The following is a 13814-nucleotide window of genomic DNA, read 5'->3' on the forward strand; positions in this document are numbered from 1 at the left end:
TGTCTAAAGAGTAACAAACTGTTTTTTCACTACTGTTGAATCAGGCATCTTAACAAGTTAAGGCACTGGTTCTTAAGGATCCTAGGAAATCCACAAATCCCCTACAATTGCACACACACTATTTTTCAAGTATAACATGTTTCTGGGGAGGGGATAGACAGCTGTTAGTGAAAGAAGCCTTTACTCATGGAAAGATTAAAAAGCACTGAACATTGCTTTTATTATGGAGAAATCCCATTCTGTGGCAGTGGCAGCCCAGATACCTTTTGGAAGAGTAGGGGAATATAGGTCCCAGAGTGTCCTCCAGGTCCTTGGGATTGCCAGCTTCTGGTTTATTGTGCTGCATTTTGGCATCGTTACACATAGTAGAATGGGCTTCATCCGTGCATGAGTGCATGGAGGCAGGGTGCAGATATTCAGACTTTTTTACTTTTTAAACTCTTTAGCCAAAGCCATTTCTTCTTTCACATCTGTTTTTACCCCGTCCATTTCCTTTGCTTTTCTAAGTACAGAAATATTTGAAGATCTGTAACTCACTTAAATCCCCACACAAGGAATTTGAGGATGTACCACAAGAAAGAGAGTTGGGAAATATATGTGGAGCATCAGTTCTGCCTCCCTAGGCAATTGCTCCCAGCTGTAAAATGAGGATTATATTTACCATACCTCACAGGGATGTTACAGATTAATTGGTTGACAGCTTAAAGTGCTTTGAAGAATAAGAGCTCTTTAGAAAATGCTAATTGCCTTATTAGTGTTTGATTTAACCTCGCCTGTCAGAATGGACAAGGGAAAAGGAAGATGGAAAGTTGCCATTCCTTGTCAGTTGCTATAAGAAATTGTGGTAACCACATATCCTGTAGCTAACATGATGTCTTATATTTTTAAAAATTCTAGATATTTACATTTTCTAAAAAGTCAGATAAAAATGGGAGGGAGGAGGGGGGACCTCAGATGGAAAGTCTCGTATTTAAACTCCATACTTGAAGGGGGAGAATGCATCACATATGTTCAGATCACATTTCTAATGACACTTAAAACATTCCTTTGTAGCATAATCTTACAAAGCAGGGTCTGAAAAATATGACTTGTTAACCATTTTGTGTTAGTGTTGCAGACTGATTTTTTTCTAATGAAATTTCATGTTTATGTATTTCTTGAGATTGATTTATTTTTACAATCTCTTTCCAGGGGTGAGCCAAAAACCTGGTATGGAGTCCCAGGGTATGCTGCCGAGCAGCTAGAAAATGTAATGAAGAAACTAGCTCCAGAGCTCTTTGTGTCCCAACCAGATCTTCTCCATCAGCTTGTGACCATCATGAACCCCAATACCCTGATGACTCATGAAGTGCCTGTATGTTCCTCTTGTATTCAGGCTTAATTCACCACTTCTCTTCCCTGGTTACTCAGGGTCAATCCTCTTGTATTCAGGCTTAATTCACCACTTCTCTTCCCTGTTTACTCAGTTTTTTATGAAGTTGATTTTAGTTATGTGTGTTCCATACCATAACTGGATAGCAGAAACAGCTGTTAGGTGGAATTTGATACTATATTGCAATAAGCCAGTAGGACTGAATCCTCAAGACACCATAAAAACTAATTTGTTGCAGCTAATAACTAGGTTGCTAAGCAGCCATATTTTGCAAATAATATGTGTGATGCTTTCTTTTCTTTTTCTCAGTATCTAATTTAGGCTTTCTAAACTATAATTTTTCCTTATAACTTCAATCTTTCAATGCAACAAAACAAAAACCTTAATGTTATTTGTCTGTATAAATTACTATGAAAATGTCTAGGTTCTGTTACAATTAGATCTAAACTCTAGTGTCAGAATCCTTCATACTCTGTCCATACTTAAAAAATAATTTATGGAATCTACATGAACTTAATTTTGAATGATAAACTGAAATGATTTACATGCTTAGTAGATATTGGTTATATTATACCTCCACCCCTAATTAAGCTTGCTTATTTATTTATTTATTTTTTACTTTTAAGATTTTATTTATTTATTTGAGAGAGAGAGAGCGCACAAGTGCGGGGGAGGAGCCGAGGGAGAGGGAGAAGCAGATTCCCCAGTGAGTGGGGAGCCCCAACATGGGGGGCTCCATCTCAGGACCCTGAGATCATGACCTGAGCCAAAGGCAGCCGCTTAACCAACTGAGGCATCCAGGTGCTCCTAAAGAGAAAATTAATTTCAGGCTCTTGAGCTTGGATTTAAGGGTATCTAGACTGAAAGGTGCTGTTGGTGATGTTGCCTGGGAGGTTGCTATACAAAATTTGTATACTGGCTTCCTATTGGAGAATGCTCTGAAGATATTTTGGGAGGCCAGACTGAAATGTATGAAGTTGAGGGGTCCATCTTAGTTAGCTAAGTCAAATGTAAATGATACATTTACTGTGCTAAAGTGAATACCTAATGTTGCTGTGACCTAAATTTCATGCTTTGGGGCTCACAGGCTGGTAAATGGGGGCAGATGGAAAGGATTTTTGAGGGATAATAAATTATTCATGGACAATAGCTTAGAAAATAATGACCAGTAAATACAAAAATGCCACCATCTCCTCATTGGTATTTTCCACATTGATTTTTTTTTCCCCCTCATATTGATTGATGTTTCTGATTTGTTGTAAGTAACTTGCCTTAAATGGGACCTCTGGCCATGGTTCTCAGTTATTAAATTGAGGAACCTTTGGGGCTTGATTCTGGACCACAGAGATGAGTGAACCTGTGCATTTGGGGACTCACAGTTTAAGGGGAAAGGCAGATAATGTTTATACAGATAATGGCATGGTGATGTGGTTTGACAGTGGTATCAACTAGGAGACTGACCCATTAACTCTATGGAGAATTAGAAAGGACCCGTAATGACCGTTTGAACTAAAACTTGGAGCTCTGATAAGGAGTATTTTTGGCAGATTTGGGGTGGAGGGAGTACTCCAGTAGAAGGGATTGTGCTCATGTGGTGTAGGTAGTGGTCTTCAAATTTCTGACTATATCTGAACCCTGAATGCAGGTTATAACACATGTGGCCGATCTTCACCCCCAGAATTTCTTGTTCTGTTGGTCTGGGTGGTGCTCGAGAATTTGCATTTTCTTTTTTTTTTTTTTAAAGATTTTATTTATTTATTTGAGAGAGAGAGTGAGAGAGAGAAAGAGCACAAGAGGGGGGAGCGGGAGAGGGAGAACCAGACTCCCTGCTGAGCAGGGAGCCCGATGCGGGACTCGATCCCGGGACTCCAGGATCATGACCTGAGCCGAAGGCAGTCGCTTAACCAACTGAGCCACCCAGGCGCCCGAGAATTTGCATTTTCAACAAGTTCCCAGTTGGTGTTGATACTGGTAGTCCGGGAACTACATTTTGGACAACCACTGATGGAGAGAGATATATTGAAAAGATATTTAATTTTCTTATTTCATAAGTTCAGTCTGAGGATTTGTGTGCCTAGAGCAGTATAGTTTTTTTAAATTAAAACTTCATTGAAGTATAGTTGACATAGATCATTAGTTTCAGTTGTACATCATAGTGATTTGACAGTTCTATACATTGCGAAATGCTCAACACAGTAAGTGTAGTTATCATCTGTCACCATACAGAGTTATTATTGATTATATTTCCTATGCTCTACTTTTGTCCTTGAGACTTACTTATTTTTATTATTTTTTTTTATAACTGGAAGTTTGTACCCCTTAATCCCCTTCTGCCCATGCCCCCACCCTCTCCCCTTTGGCAACCGCCAGTTTGTTCTCTATGTTTATTACTCTGTTTCTGGTTTTGTTTATTTGTTTTGTTGGGGTAGATTCCACTTAGAAATCATGGTATTTTTCTTTGCCATATTTCACTTAGCATAATATAATCACTCTCTGGGGTCCATCCATGTTGTTGTGAATGGCAAGATTTCTTTCTTTCTTTCTTTTTTTAATGGCCGAGTAATATTCCGTTCCGTATTTATACCACATCTTTATTCATTCATCTATCAGTGGACACTTAACGTTACTTCCATATCTTGGCTGTTGTAAATATTGCTGCCTTGAACACATATTTCCACAGTGGCTGCACCAATTTACATTCCCACCTGCAGTGTACAAAGGTTCCCTTTTTCCACATTCTCGCCAAGACTTATTTGTCTTTTTGATATTAGCCATTCTAATGTGAGATGATCTCTCACTGTGGTTTTGATTTGCATTTTCCTGATGATTAGTGATGTTGAGCATCTTTTCATGTACCTGTTGGCCATCTGTTTATCTTCTTTGGCAACATGTCTATTCAGGTCTGTTTTTTAATTGGATTATTTATTTATTTATTTGGTGTTGGGTTGTAGGAGTTCTTTATTCTGGATATTAATCCCCTATTGGATGTATCACTTGCGGATGTCTTCTCCCATTCAGTAGCTTGCCTTTCTTTTTTTTTTTTTGCCTTTTCATTTTTATTGATGGTTTCCTTTGCTGTTCAACAGCTTTTTAGCTTGCTGTAGTCGCAATAGTTTATTTTTGCTTGTTTCCCTTGCCTAAGACCTATCCAGGAAAATGTTGCTAAGGCTAATATCCAAGAGATTGCTGCCTTACTACAGATGTTTTTTGAGCGGGTGGTGGGAAAAGGGGACTTGTTGGAGGGAGGGAAGTTTGAGGCCTAAATCAAGATCTCTTTATGGGATGACGTACTTGGAAGAACAGTGGAATTTCATTAACTGGTGGTAGGAGATGCTGTTTTGGTATAATAATATTAGAATATTCTTAATTGTAGTTCTATTTAGATGTGTCCTAATCCTGAGTATAGATAAATTTTTGTAGTAAAAGCCATGTTTTCTGTTCAGATACTAATCAACCCTCATAATCTGGGATGCTACTCCATCTTGTGGCAGAATTGAGTAGCTCTCTGATTATTTTACCGTAATTCTTTTTTGTTAGCTCACTTTTAATTGGAAGAAAGCTTCTCTTTCTGGAGAATCATCTGATAGTCTGTGTCCAGATTGTCTTTCATGAATGTCACTAAAGATCCCCAATTTCTGTCTCTTTAGGTTTACCGAACTAATCAGTGTGCTGGGGAGTTTGTGATTACATTTCCAAGAGCCTACCACAGTGGTTTTAATCAAGGTTTTAATTTTGCTGAGGCTGTTAACTTCTGCACTGTTGATTGGGTATGTAATTATGACTTAGTGAGCCTTTTCAAATGTATTGTTTTCCTGCAGAAATGGCATATAATACTTTAAAAGCTTTCATGTGTGGTGCTTAAATCTGTTGCTCCTCAAATGGCTGGTCTACAAATTGTTTACCATTCACAGTGGGATAAAGCACTTGGCACCACACTGTAAATCAAGCCTGTACTAACTAAGCACACTGCTCGGTTCAGCTGATAATTTTTTCTTCTGTAAAAGTTTGGCTTGATGAATAAATGAGTGTTGATTTACATTTTGGGCAAAATTCAGTATTGTTGCAAACTCATAACAAAGAGTTCTATCTTAAGACTACACAACACTAGCTTAAATTATCTACAACACAGCAATTTTTAATGATGTATTTGGTTTTAGTTATAAAGTAGAATTTTTATATTAGTATTAATACTTTTCATTTACATAAAAAGATTTAGTTTAAGTGTGTGATGTTAAATCTAATGAATTATAACCTTGTTTCAGTGCTTTACTAAGGAATAGTACTACCTGTATCTAAAATTATTTTCCATTATGTAGTTTGGAGCATCATTGTTCCCTGAAGTAGGTTTAACTACACCAGTTCAGCATAGTTGTTTCAGGAAATGTATAAATTCACATGTCCATTTAGATTGTATGTTGTTCTGGACATTAATACATTGTTAATATATTGGGTTTTTTAAAAATGTCTTTATTTATTTAATTAATCTCCACACCCATTGTGGGGCTGGAACTCACAATCCCAAGATCAGGAGTTGCATACTCTTTTGACTGAGCCAGCCAGGCACCACCCACCGTACATTGGGTTTTTTAAACTGCCTTTTAATTAAGGTACCTAATATGCCAGATCCTTGAGATGCAAAGATTAAAAAAGGCCCAAGGCCTCTTAGAATCTGGCTATAGGGTTGATATATGTATTATGACCCAGAATATGATCTTTGGTAATTTGATAATGCTCAGGAGTCTTCGGAAATAGGAAGGAGAAAGGTGAATGTCAAGTATTATCCTCTGTCTTTTGACACAGCTACCATTAGGCCGACAGTGTGTGGAGCATTATCGCTTGCTTCACCGCTATTGTGTATTTTCCCATGACGAGATGATTTGCAAGATGGCTTCCAAGGCTGATGTACTAGATGTCGTAGTGGCTTCAACTGTTCAGAAAGACATGGCCATTATGATTGAGGATGAGAAGGCTTTAAGAGAAACTGTCCGTAAATTGGTAAGGTTTCTGGAATCCCAATTGCATGTTTCTGGGTATTACTTAGTAAAATTCTTACACATGTTAATTCCATTTTAAAAAGTCTTTTCTTAGGCTAATTTCCTTTAAGATCCATTCTGATAGATGTGTGTTAATATCTCATTGTGGTTTTAATTTTCTCTAAGGGCCACTCACTTACTGAACATCCTATCATGTATGTACATATTTACTTTTTGTACATGTATCTCGTTGATGAACTATCTGTGCAGATATTTTCCCCCACCCCCTTTTTTATTGGATTGTTGTGAGATTTCTATTCATTCTGTATACCAGTCCTTTATCAGATAAGTGTTCTGCAAATATTTTTTCCAGTCAGTGGCTTATTTTTTCAGTCTCAGATCACTGTCTTTCTAATAGCAGAAGTTTTTTATTTTGATGAAGTTCAATTAAGCAGTTTCTTTTATGCATCTTTTTTGTGGGGGGGGAGGGCAGAGGGAAAGGGAGAGAATCTGAAGCAGACTCGCCGCTGAGGTGGGCCTCGATCTCACCACCCTGAGATCACAACCTGAACTGACGAGTCAGATGTTTGACCGACTAAGACACCCCTTTGTCTTTATGTCCTTAAGAAATCTTACCTAACCCAAAGTCACAAAGACCTTCTCCTGTTAGTCCTCTAGAATTTTTAGTTTTAGGTTTTACATGTAAATCTTTAATCCATCTCAGGTAATTTTTATTTATGGTGCAAGGTGTGGGTTGAAATTACTTTTTTTGTATATGGATTTCTCATTGTTCCAGCACCATTTCTTGAGAATAACATTCTTTTTCCATTGAAATGCCCTGGCACCTTTGTTTTGAAATCAGTTCACCACATATATATATATGGGTCTGTTGCTAGACTTTGTTTTATTCTCTTAACCTATGCATTTATTCTCTTGCTCTTAACCATATGGTTTTGATTACTCTAACTTTGTAATAAGTCTTGAAATGAGATAGTGTGAGTCCTCCAACTTTGTTCATTTTAAAAATTGGTTTGGCTATTTTAGTTTCTTTGCTTTCCATATGAATTTGAGAATTGGCTTATAGATTTCTACCAAAAATCTTGCTAGGATTTCATTGGGACGCCATTAAATCCATGAATATAGTTGGGAGAATTGATATCTTAATAATGTTAAGTCTTCCAATTCATGGACATAGTATATGAACCATTTATTTAGGTCTTCTTGAGTTCTTTCATTATTTTGTAGATTGCAGCACACAGATCTTACACATATTTTCTTGGGTTTAAAACGATGTACTTTGGTTTTTTTTTTTTTTTTAAAGATTTTATTTATTTATTTGAGAGAGAGAATGAGAGAGAGAGCACATGAGAGGGGGAGGGTCAGAGGGAGAAGCAGACTCCCTGCTGAGCAGGGAGCCTGATGCGGGACTCGATCCCTGGACTCCAGGATCATGACCTGAGCCGAAGGCAGTCGCTTAACCAACTGAGCCACCCAGGCGCCCGGTTTTTGATATTATTATAAATGATACCTTAAAATTTTTTTATTTCAAACGGTTTATTGCTAGTATTTATAAATATAATTGATTTCTGTATATTGACTTTTTATGTCCTGCAACCTTGCTAAACTCAGTTGTTCTATTGGCCTTTTTTAGATTGTTTTGGGACAGTGGTATCTGCAAATAGTCACATTAACTTTTTTTTTTTATGTGACTTTTTAGATAGAATCCTTGAGTGTTGGCTCTCTGAAGCCTGTTATGGACCAACAGCAAGCTTATTCACCTTCCCCTGATATTTTACAGTTAGGGAAAACAATGCCCAGAGGGTTTAAGTGCCTTACTAAGGTCTTACATCAATAATGGTAACTCGGTGGCTCAGTCGTTAAGCGTCTGCCTTCGGCTTAGGTCATGATCCCAGGGTCCTGGGATCGGGCCCCACATTGGGCTCCCTGCTCGGTGGGAAGTCTGCTTCTCCCTCTCCTACTCCCCCTGCTTGTGTTCCCTTTCTCGCTGTGTCTCTCTCTGTCAAATAAATAAACAAAATCTTTAAAAATAAATAAATAAATAATGGTAACTCATTTGTGGAACTTTGAGAATTTACATTTTTTTTTCCAGATATGGAAACTGACAAATTAAAATTGGGCGAACTGTATATGATTCATTCTCAACTAAGATCCATAAAGTTGGTCCTTAATCTCATTTTAAGTAAAAATTGCAACCATTTTTTTTTTTAAAGATTTTATTTATTTATTTGAGAGAGAGAGAATGAGAGAGAGAGAGCACATGAGAGGGGGGAGGGTCAGAGGGAGAAGCAGACTCCCCGCCGAGCAGGGAGCCCGATGCGGGACTCGATCCTGGGACTCCAGGATCATGACCTGAGCCGAAGGCAGTCGCTTAACCAACTAAGCCACCCAGGCACCCTGCAACCATTTTTATCTCGAAGTCCTTTTTAATGATCAGTTCCAGTTTATTTATTTATTTATTTTTAGATTTTATTTGTCAGAGAGAGAGAGAGTGAGAGAGCCAAATAGGGGGAGTGGCAGGTAGAGGGAGAGGGAGAAGTAGGCTCCCCTCTGAGCAAGGAGCCCAATGCAGGAGTCGATCCCAGAACCCTGGGACCATGACCTGAGCCAAAGGCAGAGGCTTAACCAACTGAGCCACCCAGGCATCCCTGATCAGTTCCGGTTTAAAACCAAAATTCATTCATTAGGGGTTTTCTTACTCTCCTCTGTCTTTGTTGGTCCATGTAATCAGCAGGAAGTGAAGTGGTCAGAATAAAACAGATGGTTCATAAATTGACTTAATCAGATTCTGGCATTCTCATGGTTGAATTTGGATCCAGTTTTGGATAAGGAAAAAAGGTGGTCGGAGCTTGATCTTTCAGTGACAAAAGGTATATTGTAGGGAGGGCTCTCTAGGTGTTACAAACTGCAGTTGAAACTTACTTTTTAAGACCTCATTTTTCTTGACACTGTTTCAATTAGGAAATGATTTATTATGGCTTTAGTGTCTTGTATATATTTCTAACATTTTCAGATAAATAATATCCCTTTAGGTAACTTTGCATGTGAAAGCTAATTGACTATTCAGCATCTTCCCATCAATAATCCTTTCATGATAGTCTTTTCATCTTCTTTCCTTTTTATTTACTTTTGTTCTTTTTATGGATTCTCTAGCTACCGGTATTAATCTGACGTCCTGTATAATATTTCCTCTGAAATACAAAGTATATACATTTCTTTTACTCCTTTCTTTTTTTTTTTTTTTTTTTTAAAGATTTTATGTATTTATTTGACAAAGAGATAGCGAGAGCAGGAACACAAGCAGGGGGAGTGGGAGAGGGAGAAGCAGGCTTCCCACGGAGCAGGGAGCCTGACGCGGGGCTCGATCCCAGGACCCTGACGCGGGGCTCGATCCCAGGACCCTGGGATCATGACCTGAGCCGAAGGCAGACGCTTAATGACTGAGCCACCCAGGCGCCCTTACTCCTTTCATCTATACCCAAACTATGGGTAGAGCCAATTTGGAGTAGAATAAAGAGCAAATCTCAATAGTTTACAGTCCTATTAATAAATGTTTTCATACTCTGATCAAAATGGCCAAACATAAGGATCTACCTTGTCCAAAAAGAGGTTCTTCCCAAACAAGTGAGGTAGTTTACCTGGCCCATATTTGCTAGGTCATTGTTACTTTTACGTATTTTTAATCACGCACTTCTGTTTTGGTCAGGCTGCCCCTACTCCCTTTTTTTTTTTTAATTTTAAAACTCAGCTATTACGTGTTTGTGTTGGGGGTTGGTGGATTATATTATCCTTTGGAGATCTCTAAAGTACACTTTATTCTAGGGAGTAATTGATTCGGAAAGAATGGATTTTGAGCTGTTGCCAGATGATGAGCGTCAGTGTATAAAATGTAAAACCACATGCTTCATGTCTGCCATCTCCTGTTCTTGTAAACCTGGCCTGCTTGTTTGCCTCCATCATGTAAAAGAATTGTGTTCCTGTCCTCCTTATAAATATAAACTGAGGTGAGTAGGAAGAATGGTCTTTTTCTATGGAAAACCCTAAATCCTTAATGAAAGCTCAGTGACATTTCTGTTCTAGGATTGAAATACTGAATATAAAATGTATGATTTTCTCCAAACCTAGATATCTCAAAACTAAGTCTGCTATTCTGTTTCCAGGTATAGATACACTCTGGATGATCTCTACCCCATGATGAATGCACTGAAGCTTCGAGCAGAGTCTTACAATGAATGGGCCCTGAATGTGAATGAAGCTTTGGAGGCAAAGATTAACAAAAAGAAAAGTATGTGTTATACAAAATGTAGCTTGCTGATTGGCAAATTGGGACTGATTGTAATGTAGCCAACATAGTTATCAATGAACAGATGACTTGAAATAACCTGACTTTGTCCTTGTTTAGTTCCCCTGTTTAACCAGATTTATGGAGTGTAAGCAGAGAAAGTTTTAAAGCCATGAGTGGATTAGGCAGATGCCCTTAGAGGAAAATCTTGATAGATGAATTGTACAAGATCATGTTTTTAACAAAGATCGTATTGTTAGGAAACGGAATAACCTTTACACCTCTTGTCTCAGAAACAAAAATATTTCACATTTTATATGGAACCTTAGAAAAACATTTTTAAAAGTTTTTTTTAAATTAATATAATCCACCAACCCCCAACACAAAGGAAGCATGTTATTAAATTAGGAGTTTCTGGTTTATCACTTTTCAGTGCTAATCAAAGTCACAGTTTCTGTCTCTTGTTATTACCTTGAAAGTCACAACTTCCTTTCCCATCACTTACAAAGTGCAGGAGAAAGGACTGGTCTATGCAACAATGAGAGATCTACATTTGCCTTGTTTTGACAAGTCCATTGTTTTCCATCTCTGAAACATTTCCACATTTTTTTAAATATTTTTTTTAAAGATTTTTAAAAGTTATTTATTTATTTGACAGAGAGAGACCGCAAGAGAGGGAACAAAAGCAGGGAGAGTGGGAGAGGGAGAAGCAGGCTTCCTGCCGAGCAGGGAGCCCGATGCAGGGCTCAATCCCAGGACCCTGGGATCATGACTTAAGCCGAAGGCAGACGCTTAACGACAGAGCCACTCAGGTGCCCCTGAAACATTTCCACACTGAAGAGCAGCTCTAGGCACTTGTGTTTAAAACACTCTAAAGGGGCTCCTGGCTGGCTCAGTTGGAGGAGCATGCGACTCTTGATCTTAGGGTCATGAGTTCGAGCCCCACATTGGGTATAGAAATTATTTAAAAATAAAATAAAACTTAAAAAATAAAAATAAAACACTCTACCCTTAGCCAAAAAATAAAAATTAAATGAGCAAATTTAAGATTTTATTTATTTATTTGTCAGAGAGAGAGAGCACAAGCAGGGGGAGCAGCAGAGAGAGAGGGAGAAGCAGGCTCCCCGCTGAGCAAGGAGCCTGATGCGGGACTCGATTCCAGGACCTTGGAATCATGACCTGAGCCGAAGGCAGACGCTTAACCAACTGAGCCACCCAGGCATCCCTTAAATGAACAAATTTATTAATGATTTAAAACATTGCAAATATAAAAGCAAACTCTCCTTTTGTATTTCATACCACTCCTAATAAACGTAATGATCACAGAAAAAATGACCTTTTCTTTATTCCTAGGCCTTGTCAGCTTTAAGGCTTTAATTGAAGAATCTGAAATGAAGAAATTCCCAGACAATGATCTTTTGCGTCACCTTCGCTTAGTCACACAGGATGCAGAGAAGTGTGCTTCTGTTGCACAGCAGCTGCTTAATGGCAAAAGGCAAACTAGGTATGTACTTCCGTTTCAGTTTGGACTCTTTGGTGACTAAACTTGGGAACCTGTTGTGAGTAGTTTTTCCTTCTGTTCAGTATTCCTGTGACATTGAATCTGAGAATGGTGAATATATCATATTCTCATGGCTTCTTTGGGACTTTGTCTTTATAGATACCGATCTGGTGGAGGAAAATCCCAAAATCAATTGACAGTGAATGAGCTCCGACAGTTTGTGACACAGCTGTATGCGCTTCCATGTGTCCTTAGTCAAACACCTTTGCTAAAGGTAACACTTAGGGATGTGTGGGGAAGCACTTTGGTAATCCTCTAGTTTGTAAATAAATTCAGTTGACGTGATTAAGTCATCTTGGGTGGTTAATTTGTACATTTATTTGCAGATGTTTTATTTTGTTGTTTTTTTTTTAAAGATTTTATTTATTTATTTGAGAGAGAATGAGATAGAGAGCATGAGAGAAGGGAGGGTCAGAGGGAAAAGCAGACTGCCTGCTGAACAGGGAGCCCGATGCGGGACTCGATCCCGGGACTCCAGGATAATGACCTGAGCCGAAGGCAGTCGCTCAACCAACTGAGCCATGCAGGCGCCCTGCAGATGTTTTTATAATCCACTGAGTGGTGTGTGTGTGTGTGTGTGTATAAAGGGATTATAACAGGCCTACAAAGGAGAGATAAAGTTGGAAATTTTTACCTTAAAAGTAACCACCTGCTACTCCTTGCAGTTGGTAAAAGGTCTGTTATAGTCACTTCTTTTAGCTGTCATTTGGCTTATATATTATCTCATTTGCCCATACTATTGCTAAAATCCTATGAGATGGAAGAGTCACATTGAATATGTATTGAAGATTCTAAAGAATCCAGTTACTGAAATTACTATTTTGATACAACAACCTGTGTTTTTTTAGGATCTCTTGAATCGTGTAGAAGATTTCCAACAGCATAGCCAGAAATTGCTCTCTGAGGAAATGCCCAGTGCTGCAGAGCTGCAAGACTTGCTAGATGTCAGCTTTGAATTTGATGTTGAACTTCCACAGCTTGCTGAGATGCGTATTCGTCTGGAGCAGGCCCGTTGGCTAGAAGAGGTGCAGCAAGCTTGCCTAGACCCCAGCTCCCTTACATTAGATGATATGAGACGTCTCATAGACCTAGGGGTGGGTCTGGCCCCATATTCAGCAGTGGAGAAAGCAATGGCCCGGCTTCAGGAACTGCTTACAGTGTCAGAGCACTGGGATGACAAAGCCAAGAGTCTTCTCAAGGCCAGGTAAAAAAGCAAACTCACCTCTCTCTCGGGGAAGGTTGGGTAATATGTTCATCTTAGAGCAGTAGAGCACAGTGATTGGCATGTGACCGATGTTCAAAAGCTGCAGCTGTACATGTAGAATACATGTAGAAATAGTTGAGATGTTGGGGCTGCTTTGGAACTTGAGTAAAAGAGTATTAATTTTCTTTTTTCTTTACTGATTGAAAAAGGAATGATTCAAATGGAATTGCCTTTTCTAGAGTTGTTTTAATGAAATTTCTTTGGGCCCCAATAATACCATCTTTGAGAGAAGAAAAAGTTTTACAAAAAAGTGAAAAACTATTTAAACCCACAGTTAATAAATAAGTTCCCAAGGAGTCTTACTGAGACCGTTCTGTAAAATGAAGATAGTGCCAGTAATTACC

General features: G+C 38.5%; 1 protein-coding gene across 3 annotated transcripts in view; it reads left to right on the forward strand.

The window, feature by feature from the left end:
* KDM5B (lysine demethylase 5B) overlaps positions 1-13814 on the forward strand; it is a 78128-nt gene that overhangs the window by 48001 nt on the left and 16313 nt on the right. For all 3 annotated transcript variants that reach the window (XM_021682708.2, XM_021682709.1, XM_044915916.1), the window contains 8 exons: positions 1192-1354; positions 5020-5139; positions 6173-6367; positions 10186-10367; positions 10524-10648; positions 11999-12149; positions 12306-12420; positions 13055-13410. In XM_021682708.2, the coding sequence (XP_021538383.1) occupies positions 1192-1354; positions 5020-5139; positions 6173-6367; positions 10186-10367; positions 10524-10648; positions 11999-12149; positions 12306-12420; positions 13055-13410 (1407 nt within the window). The remainder of the gene's footprint in view (positions 1-1191; positions 1355-5019; positions 5140-6172; positions 6368-10185; positions 10368-10523; positions 10649-11998; positions 12150-12305; positions 12421-13054; positions 13411-13814) is intronic.

Source organism: Neomonachus schauinslandi, chromosome 6 (genome assembly GCF_002201575.2).
Source record: "Neomonachus schauinslandi chromosome 6, ASM220157v2, whole genome shotgun sequence".
Classification (NCBI taxonomy): Eukaryota; Metazoa; Chordata; class Mammalia; order Carnivora; family Phocidae; genus Neomonachus; species Neomonachus schauinslandi.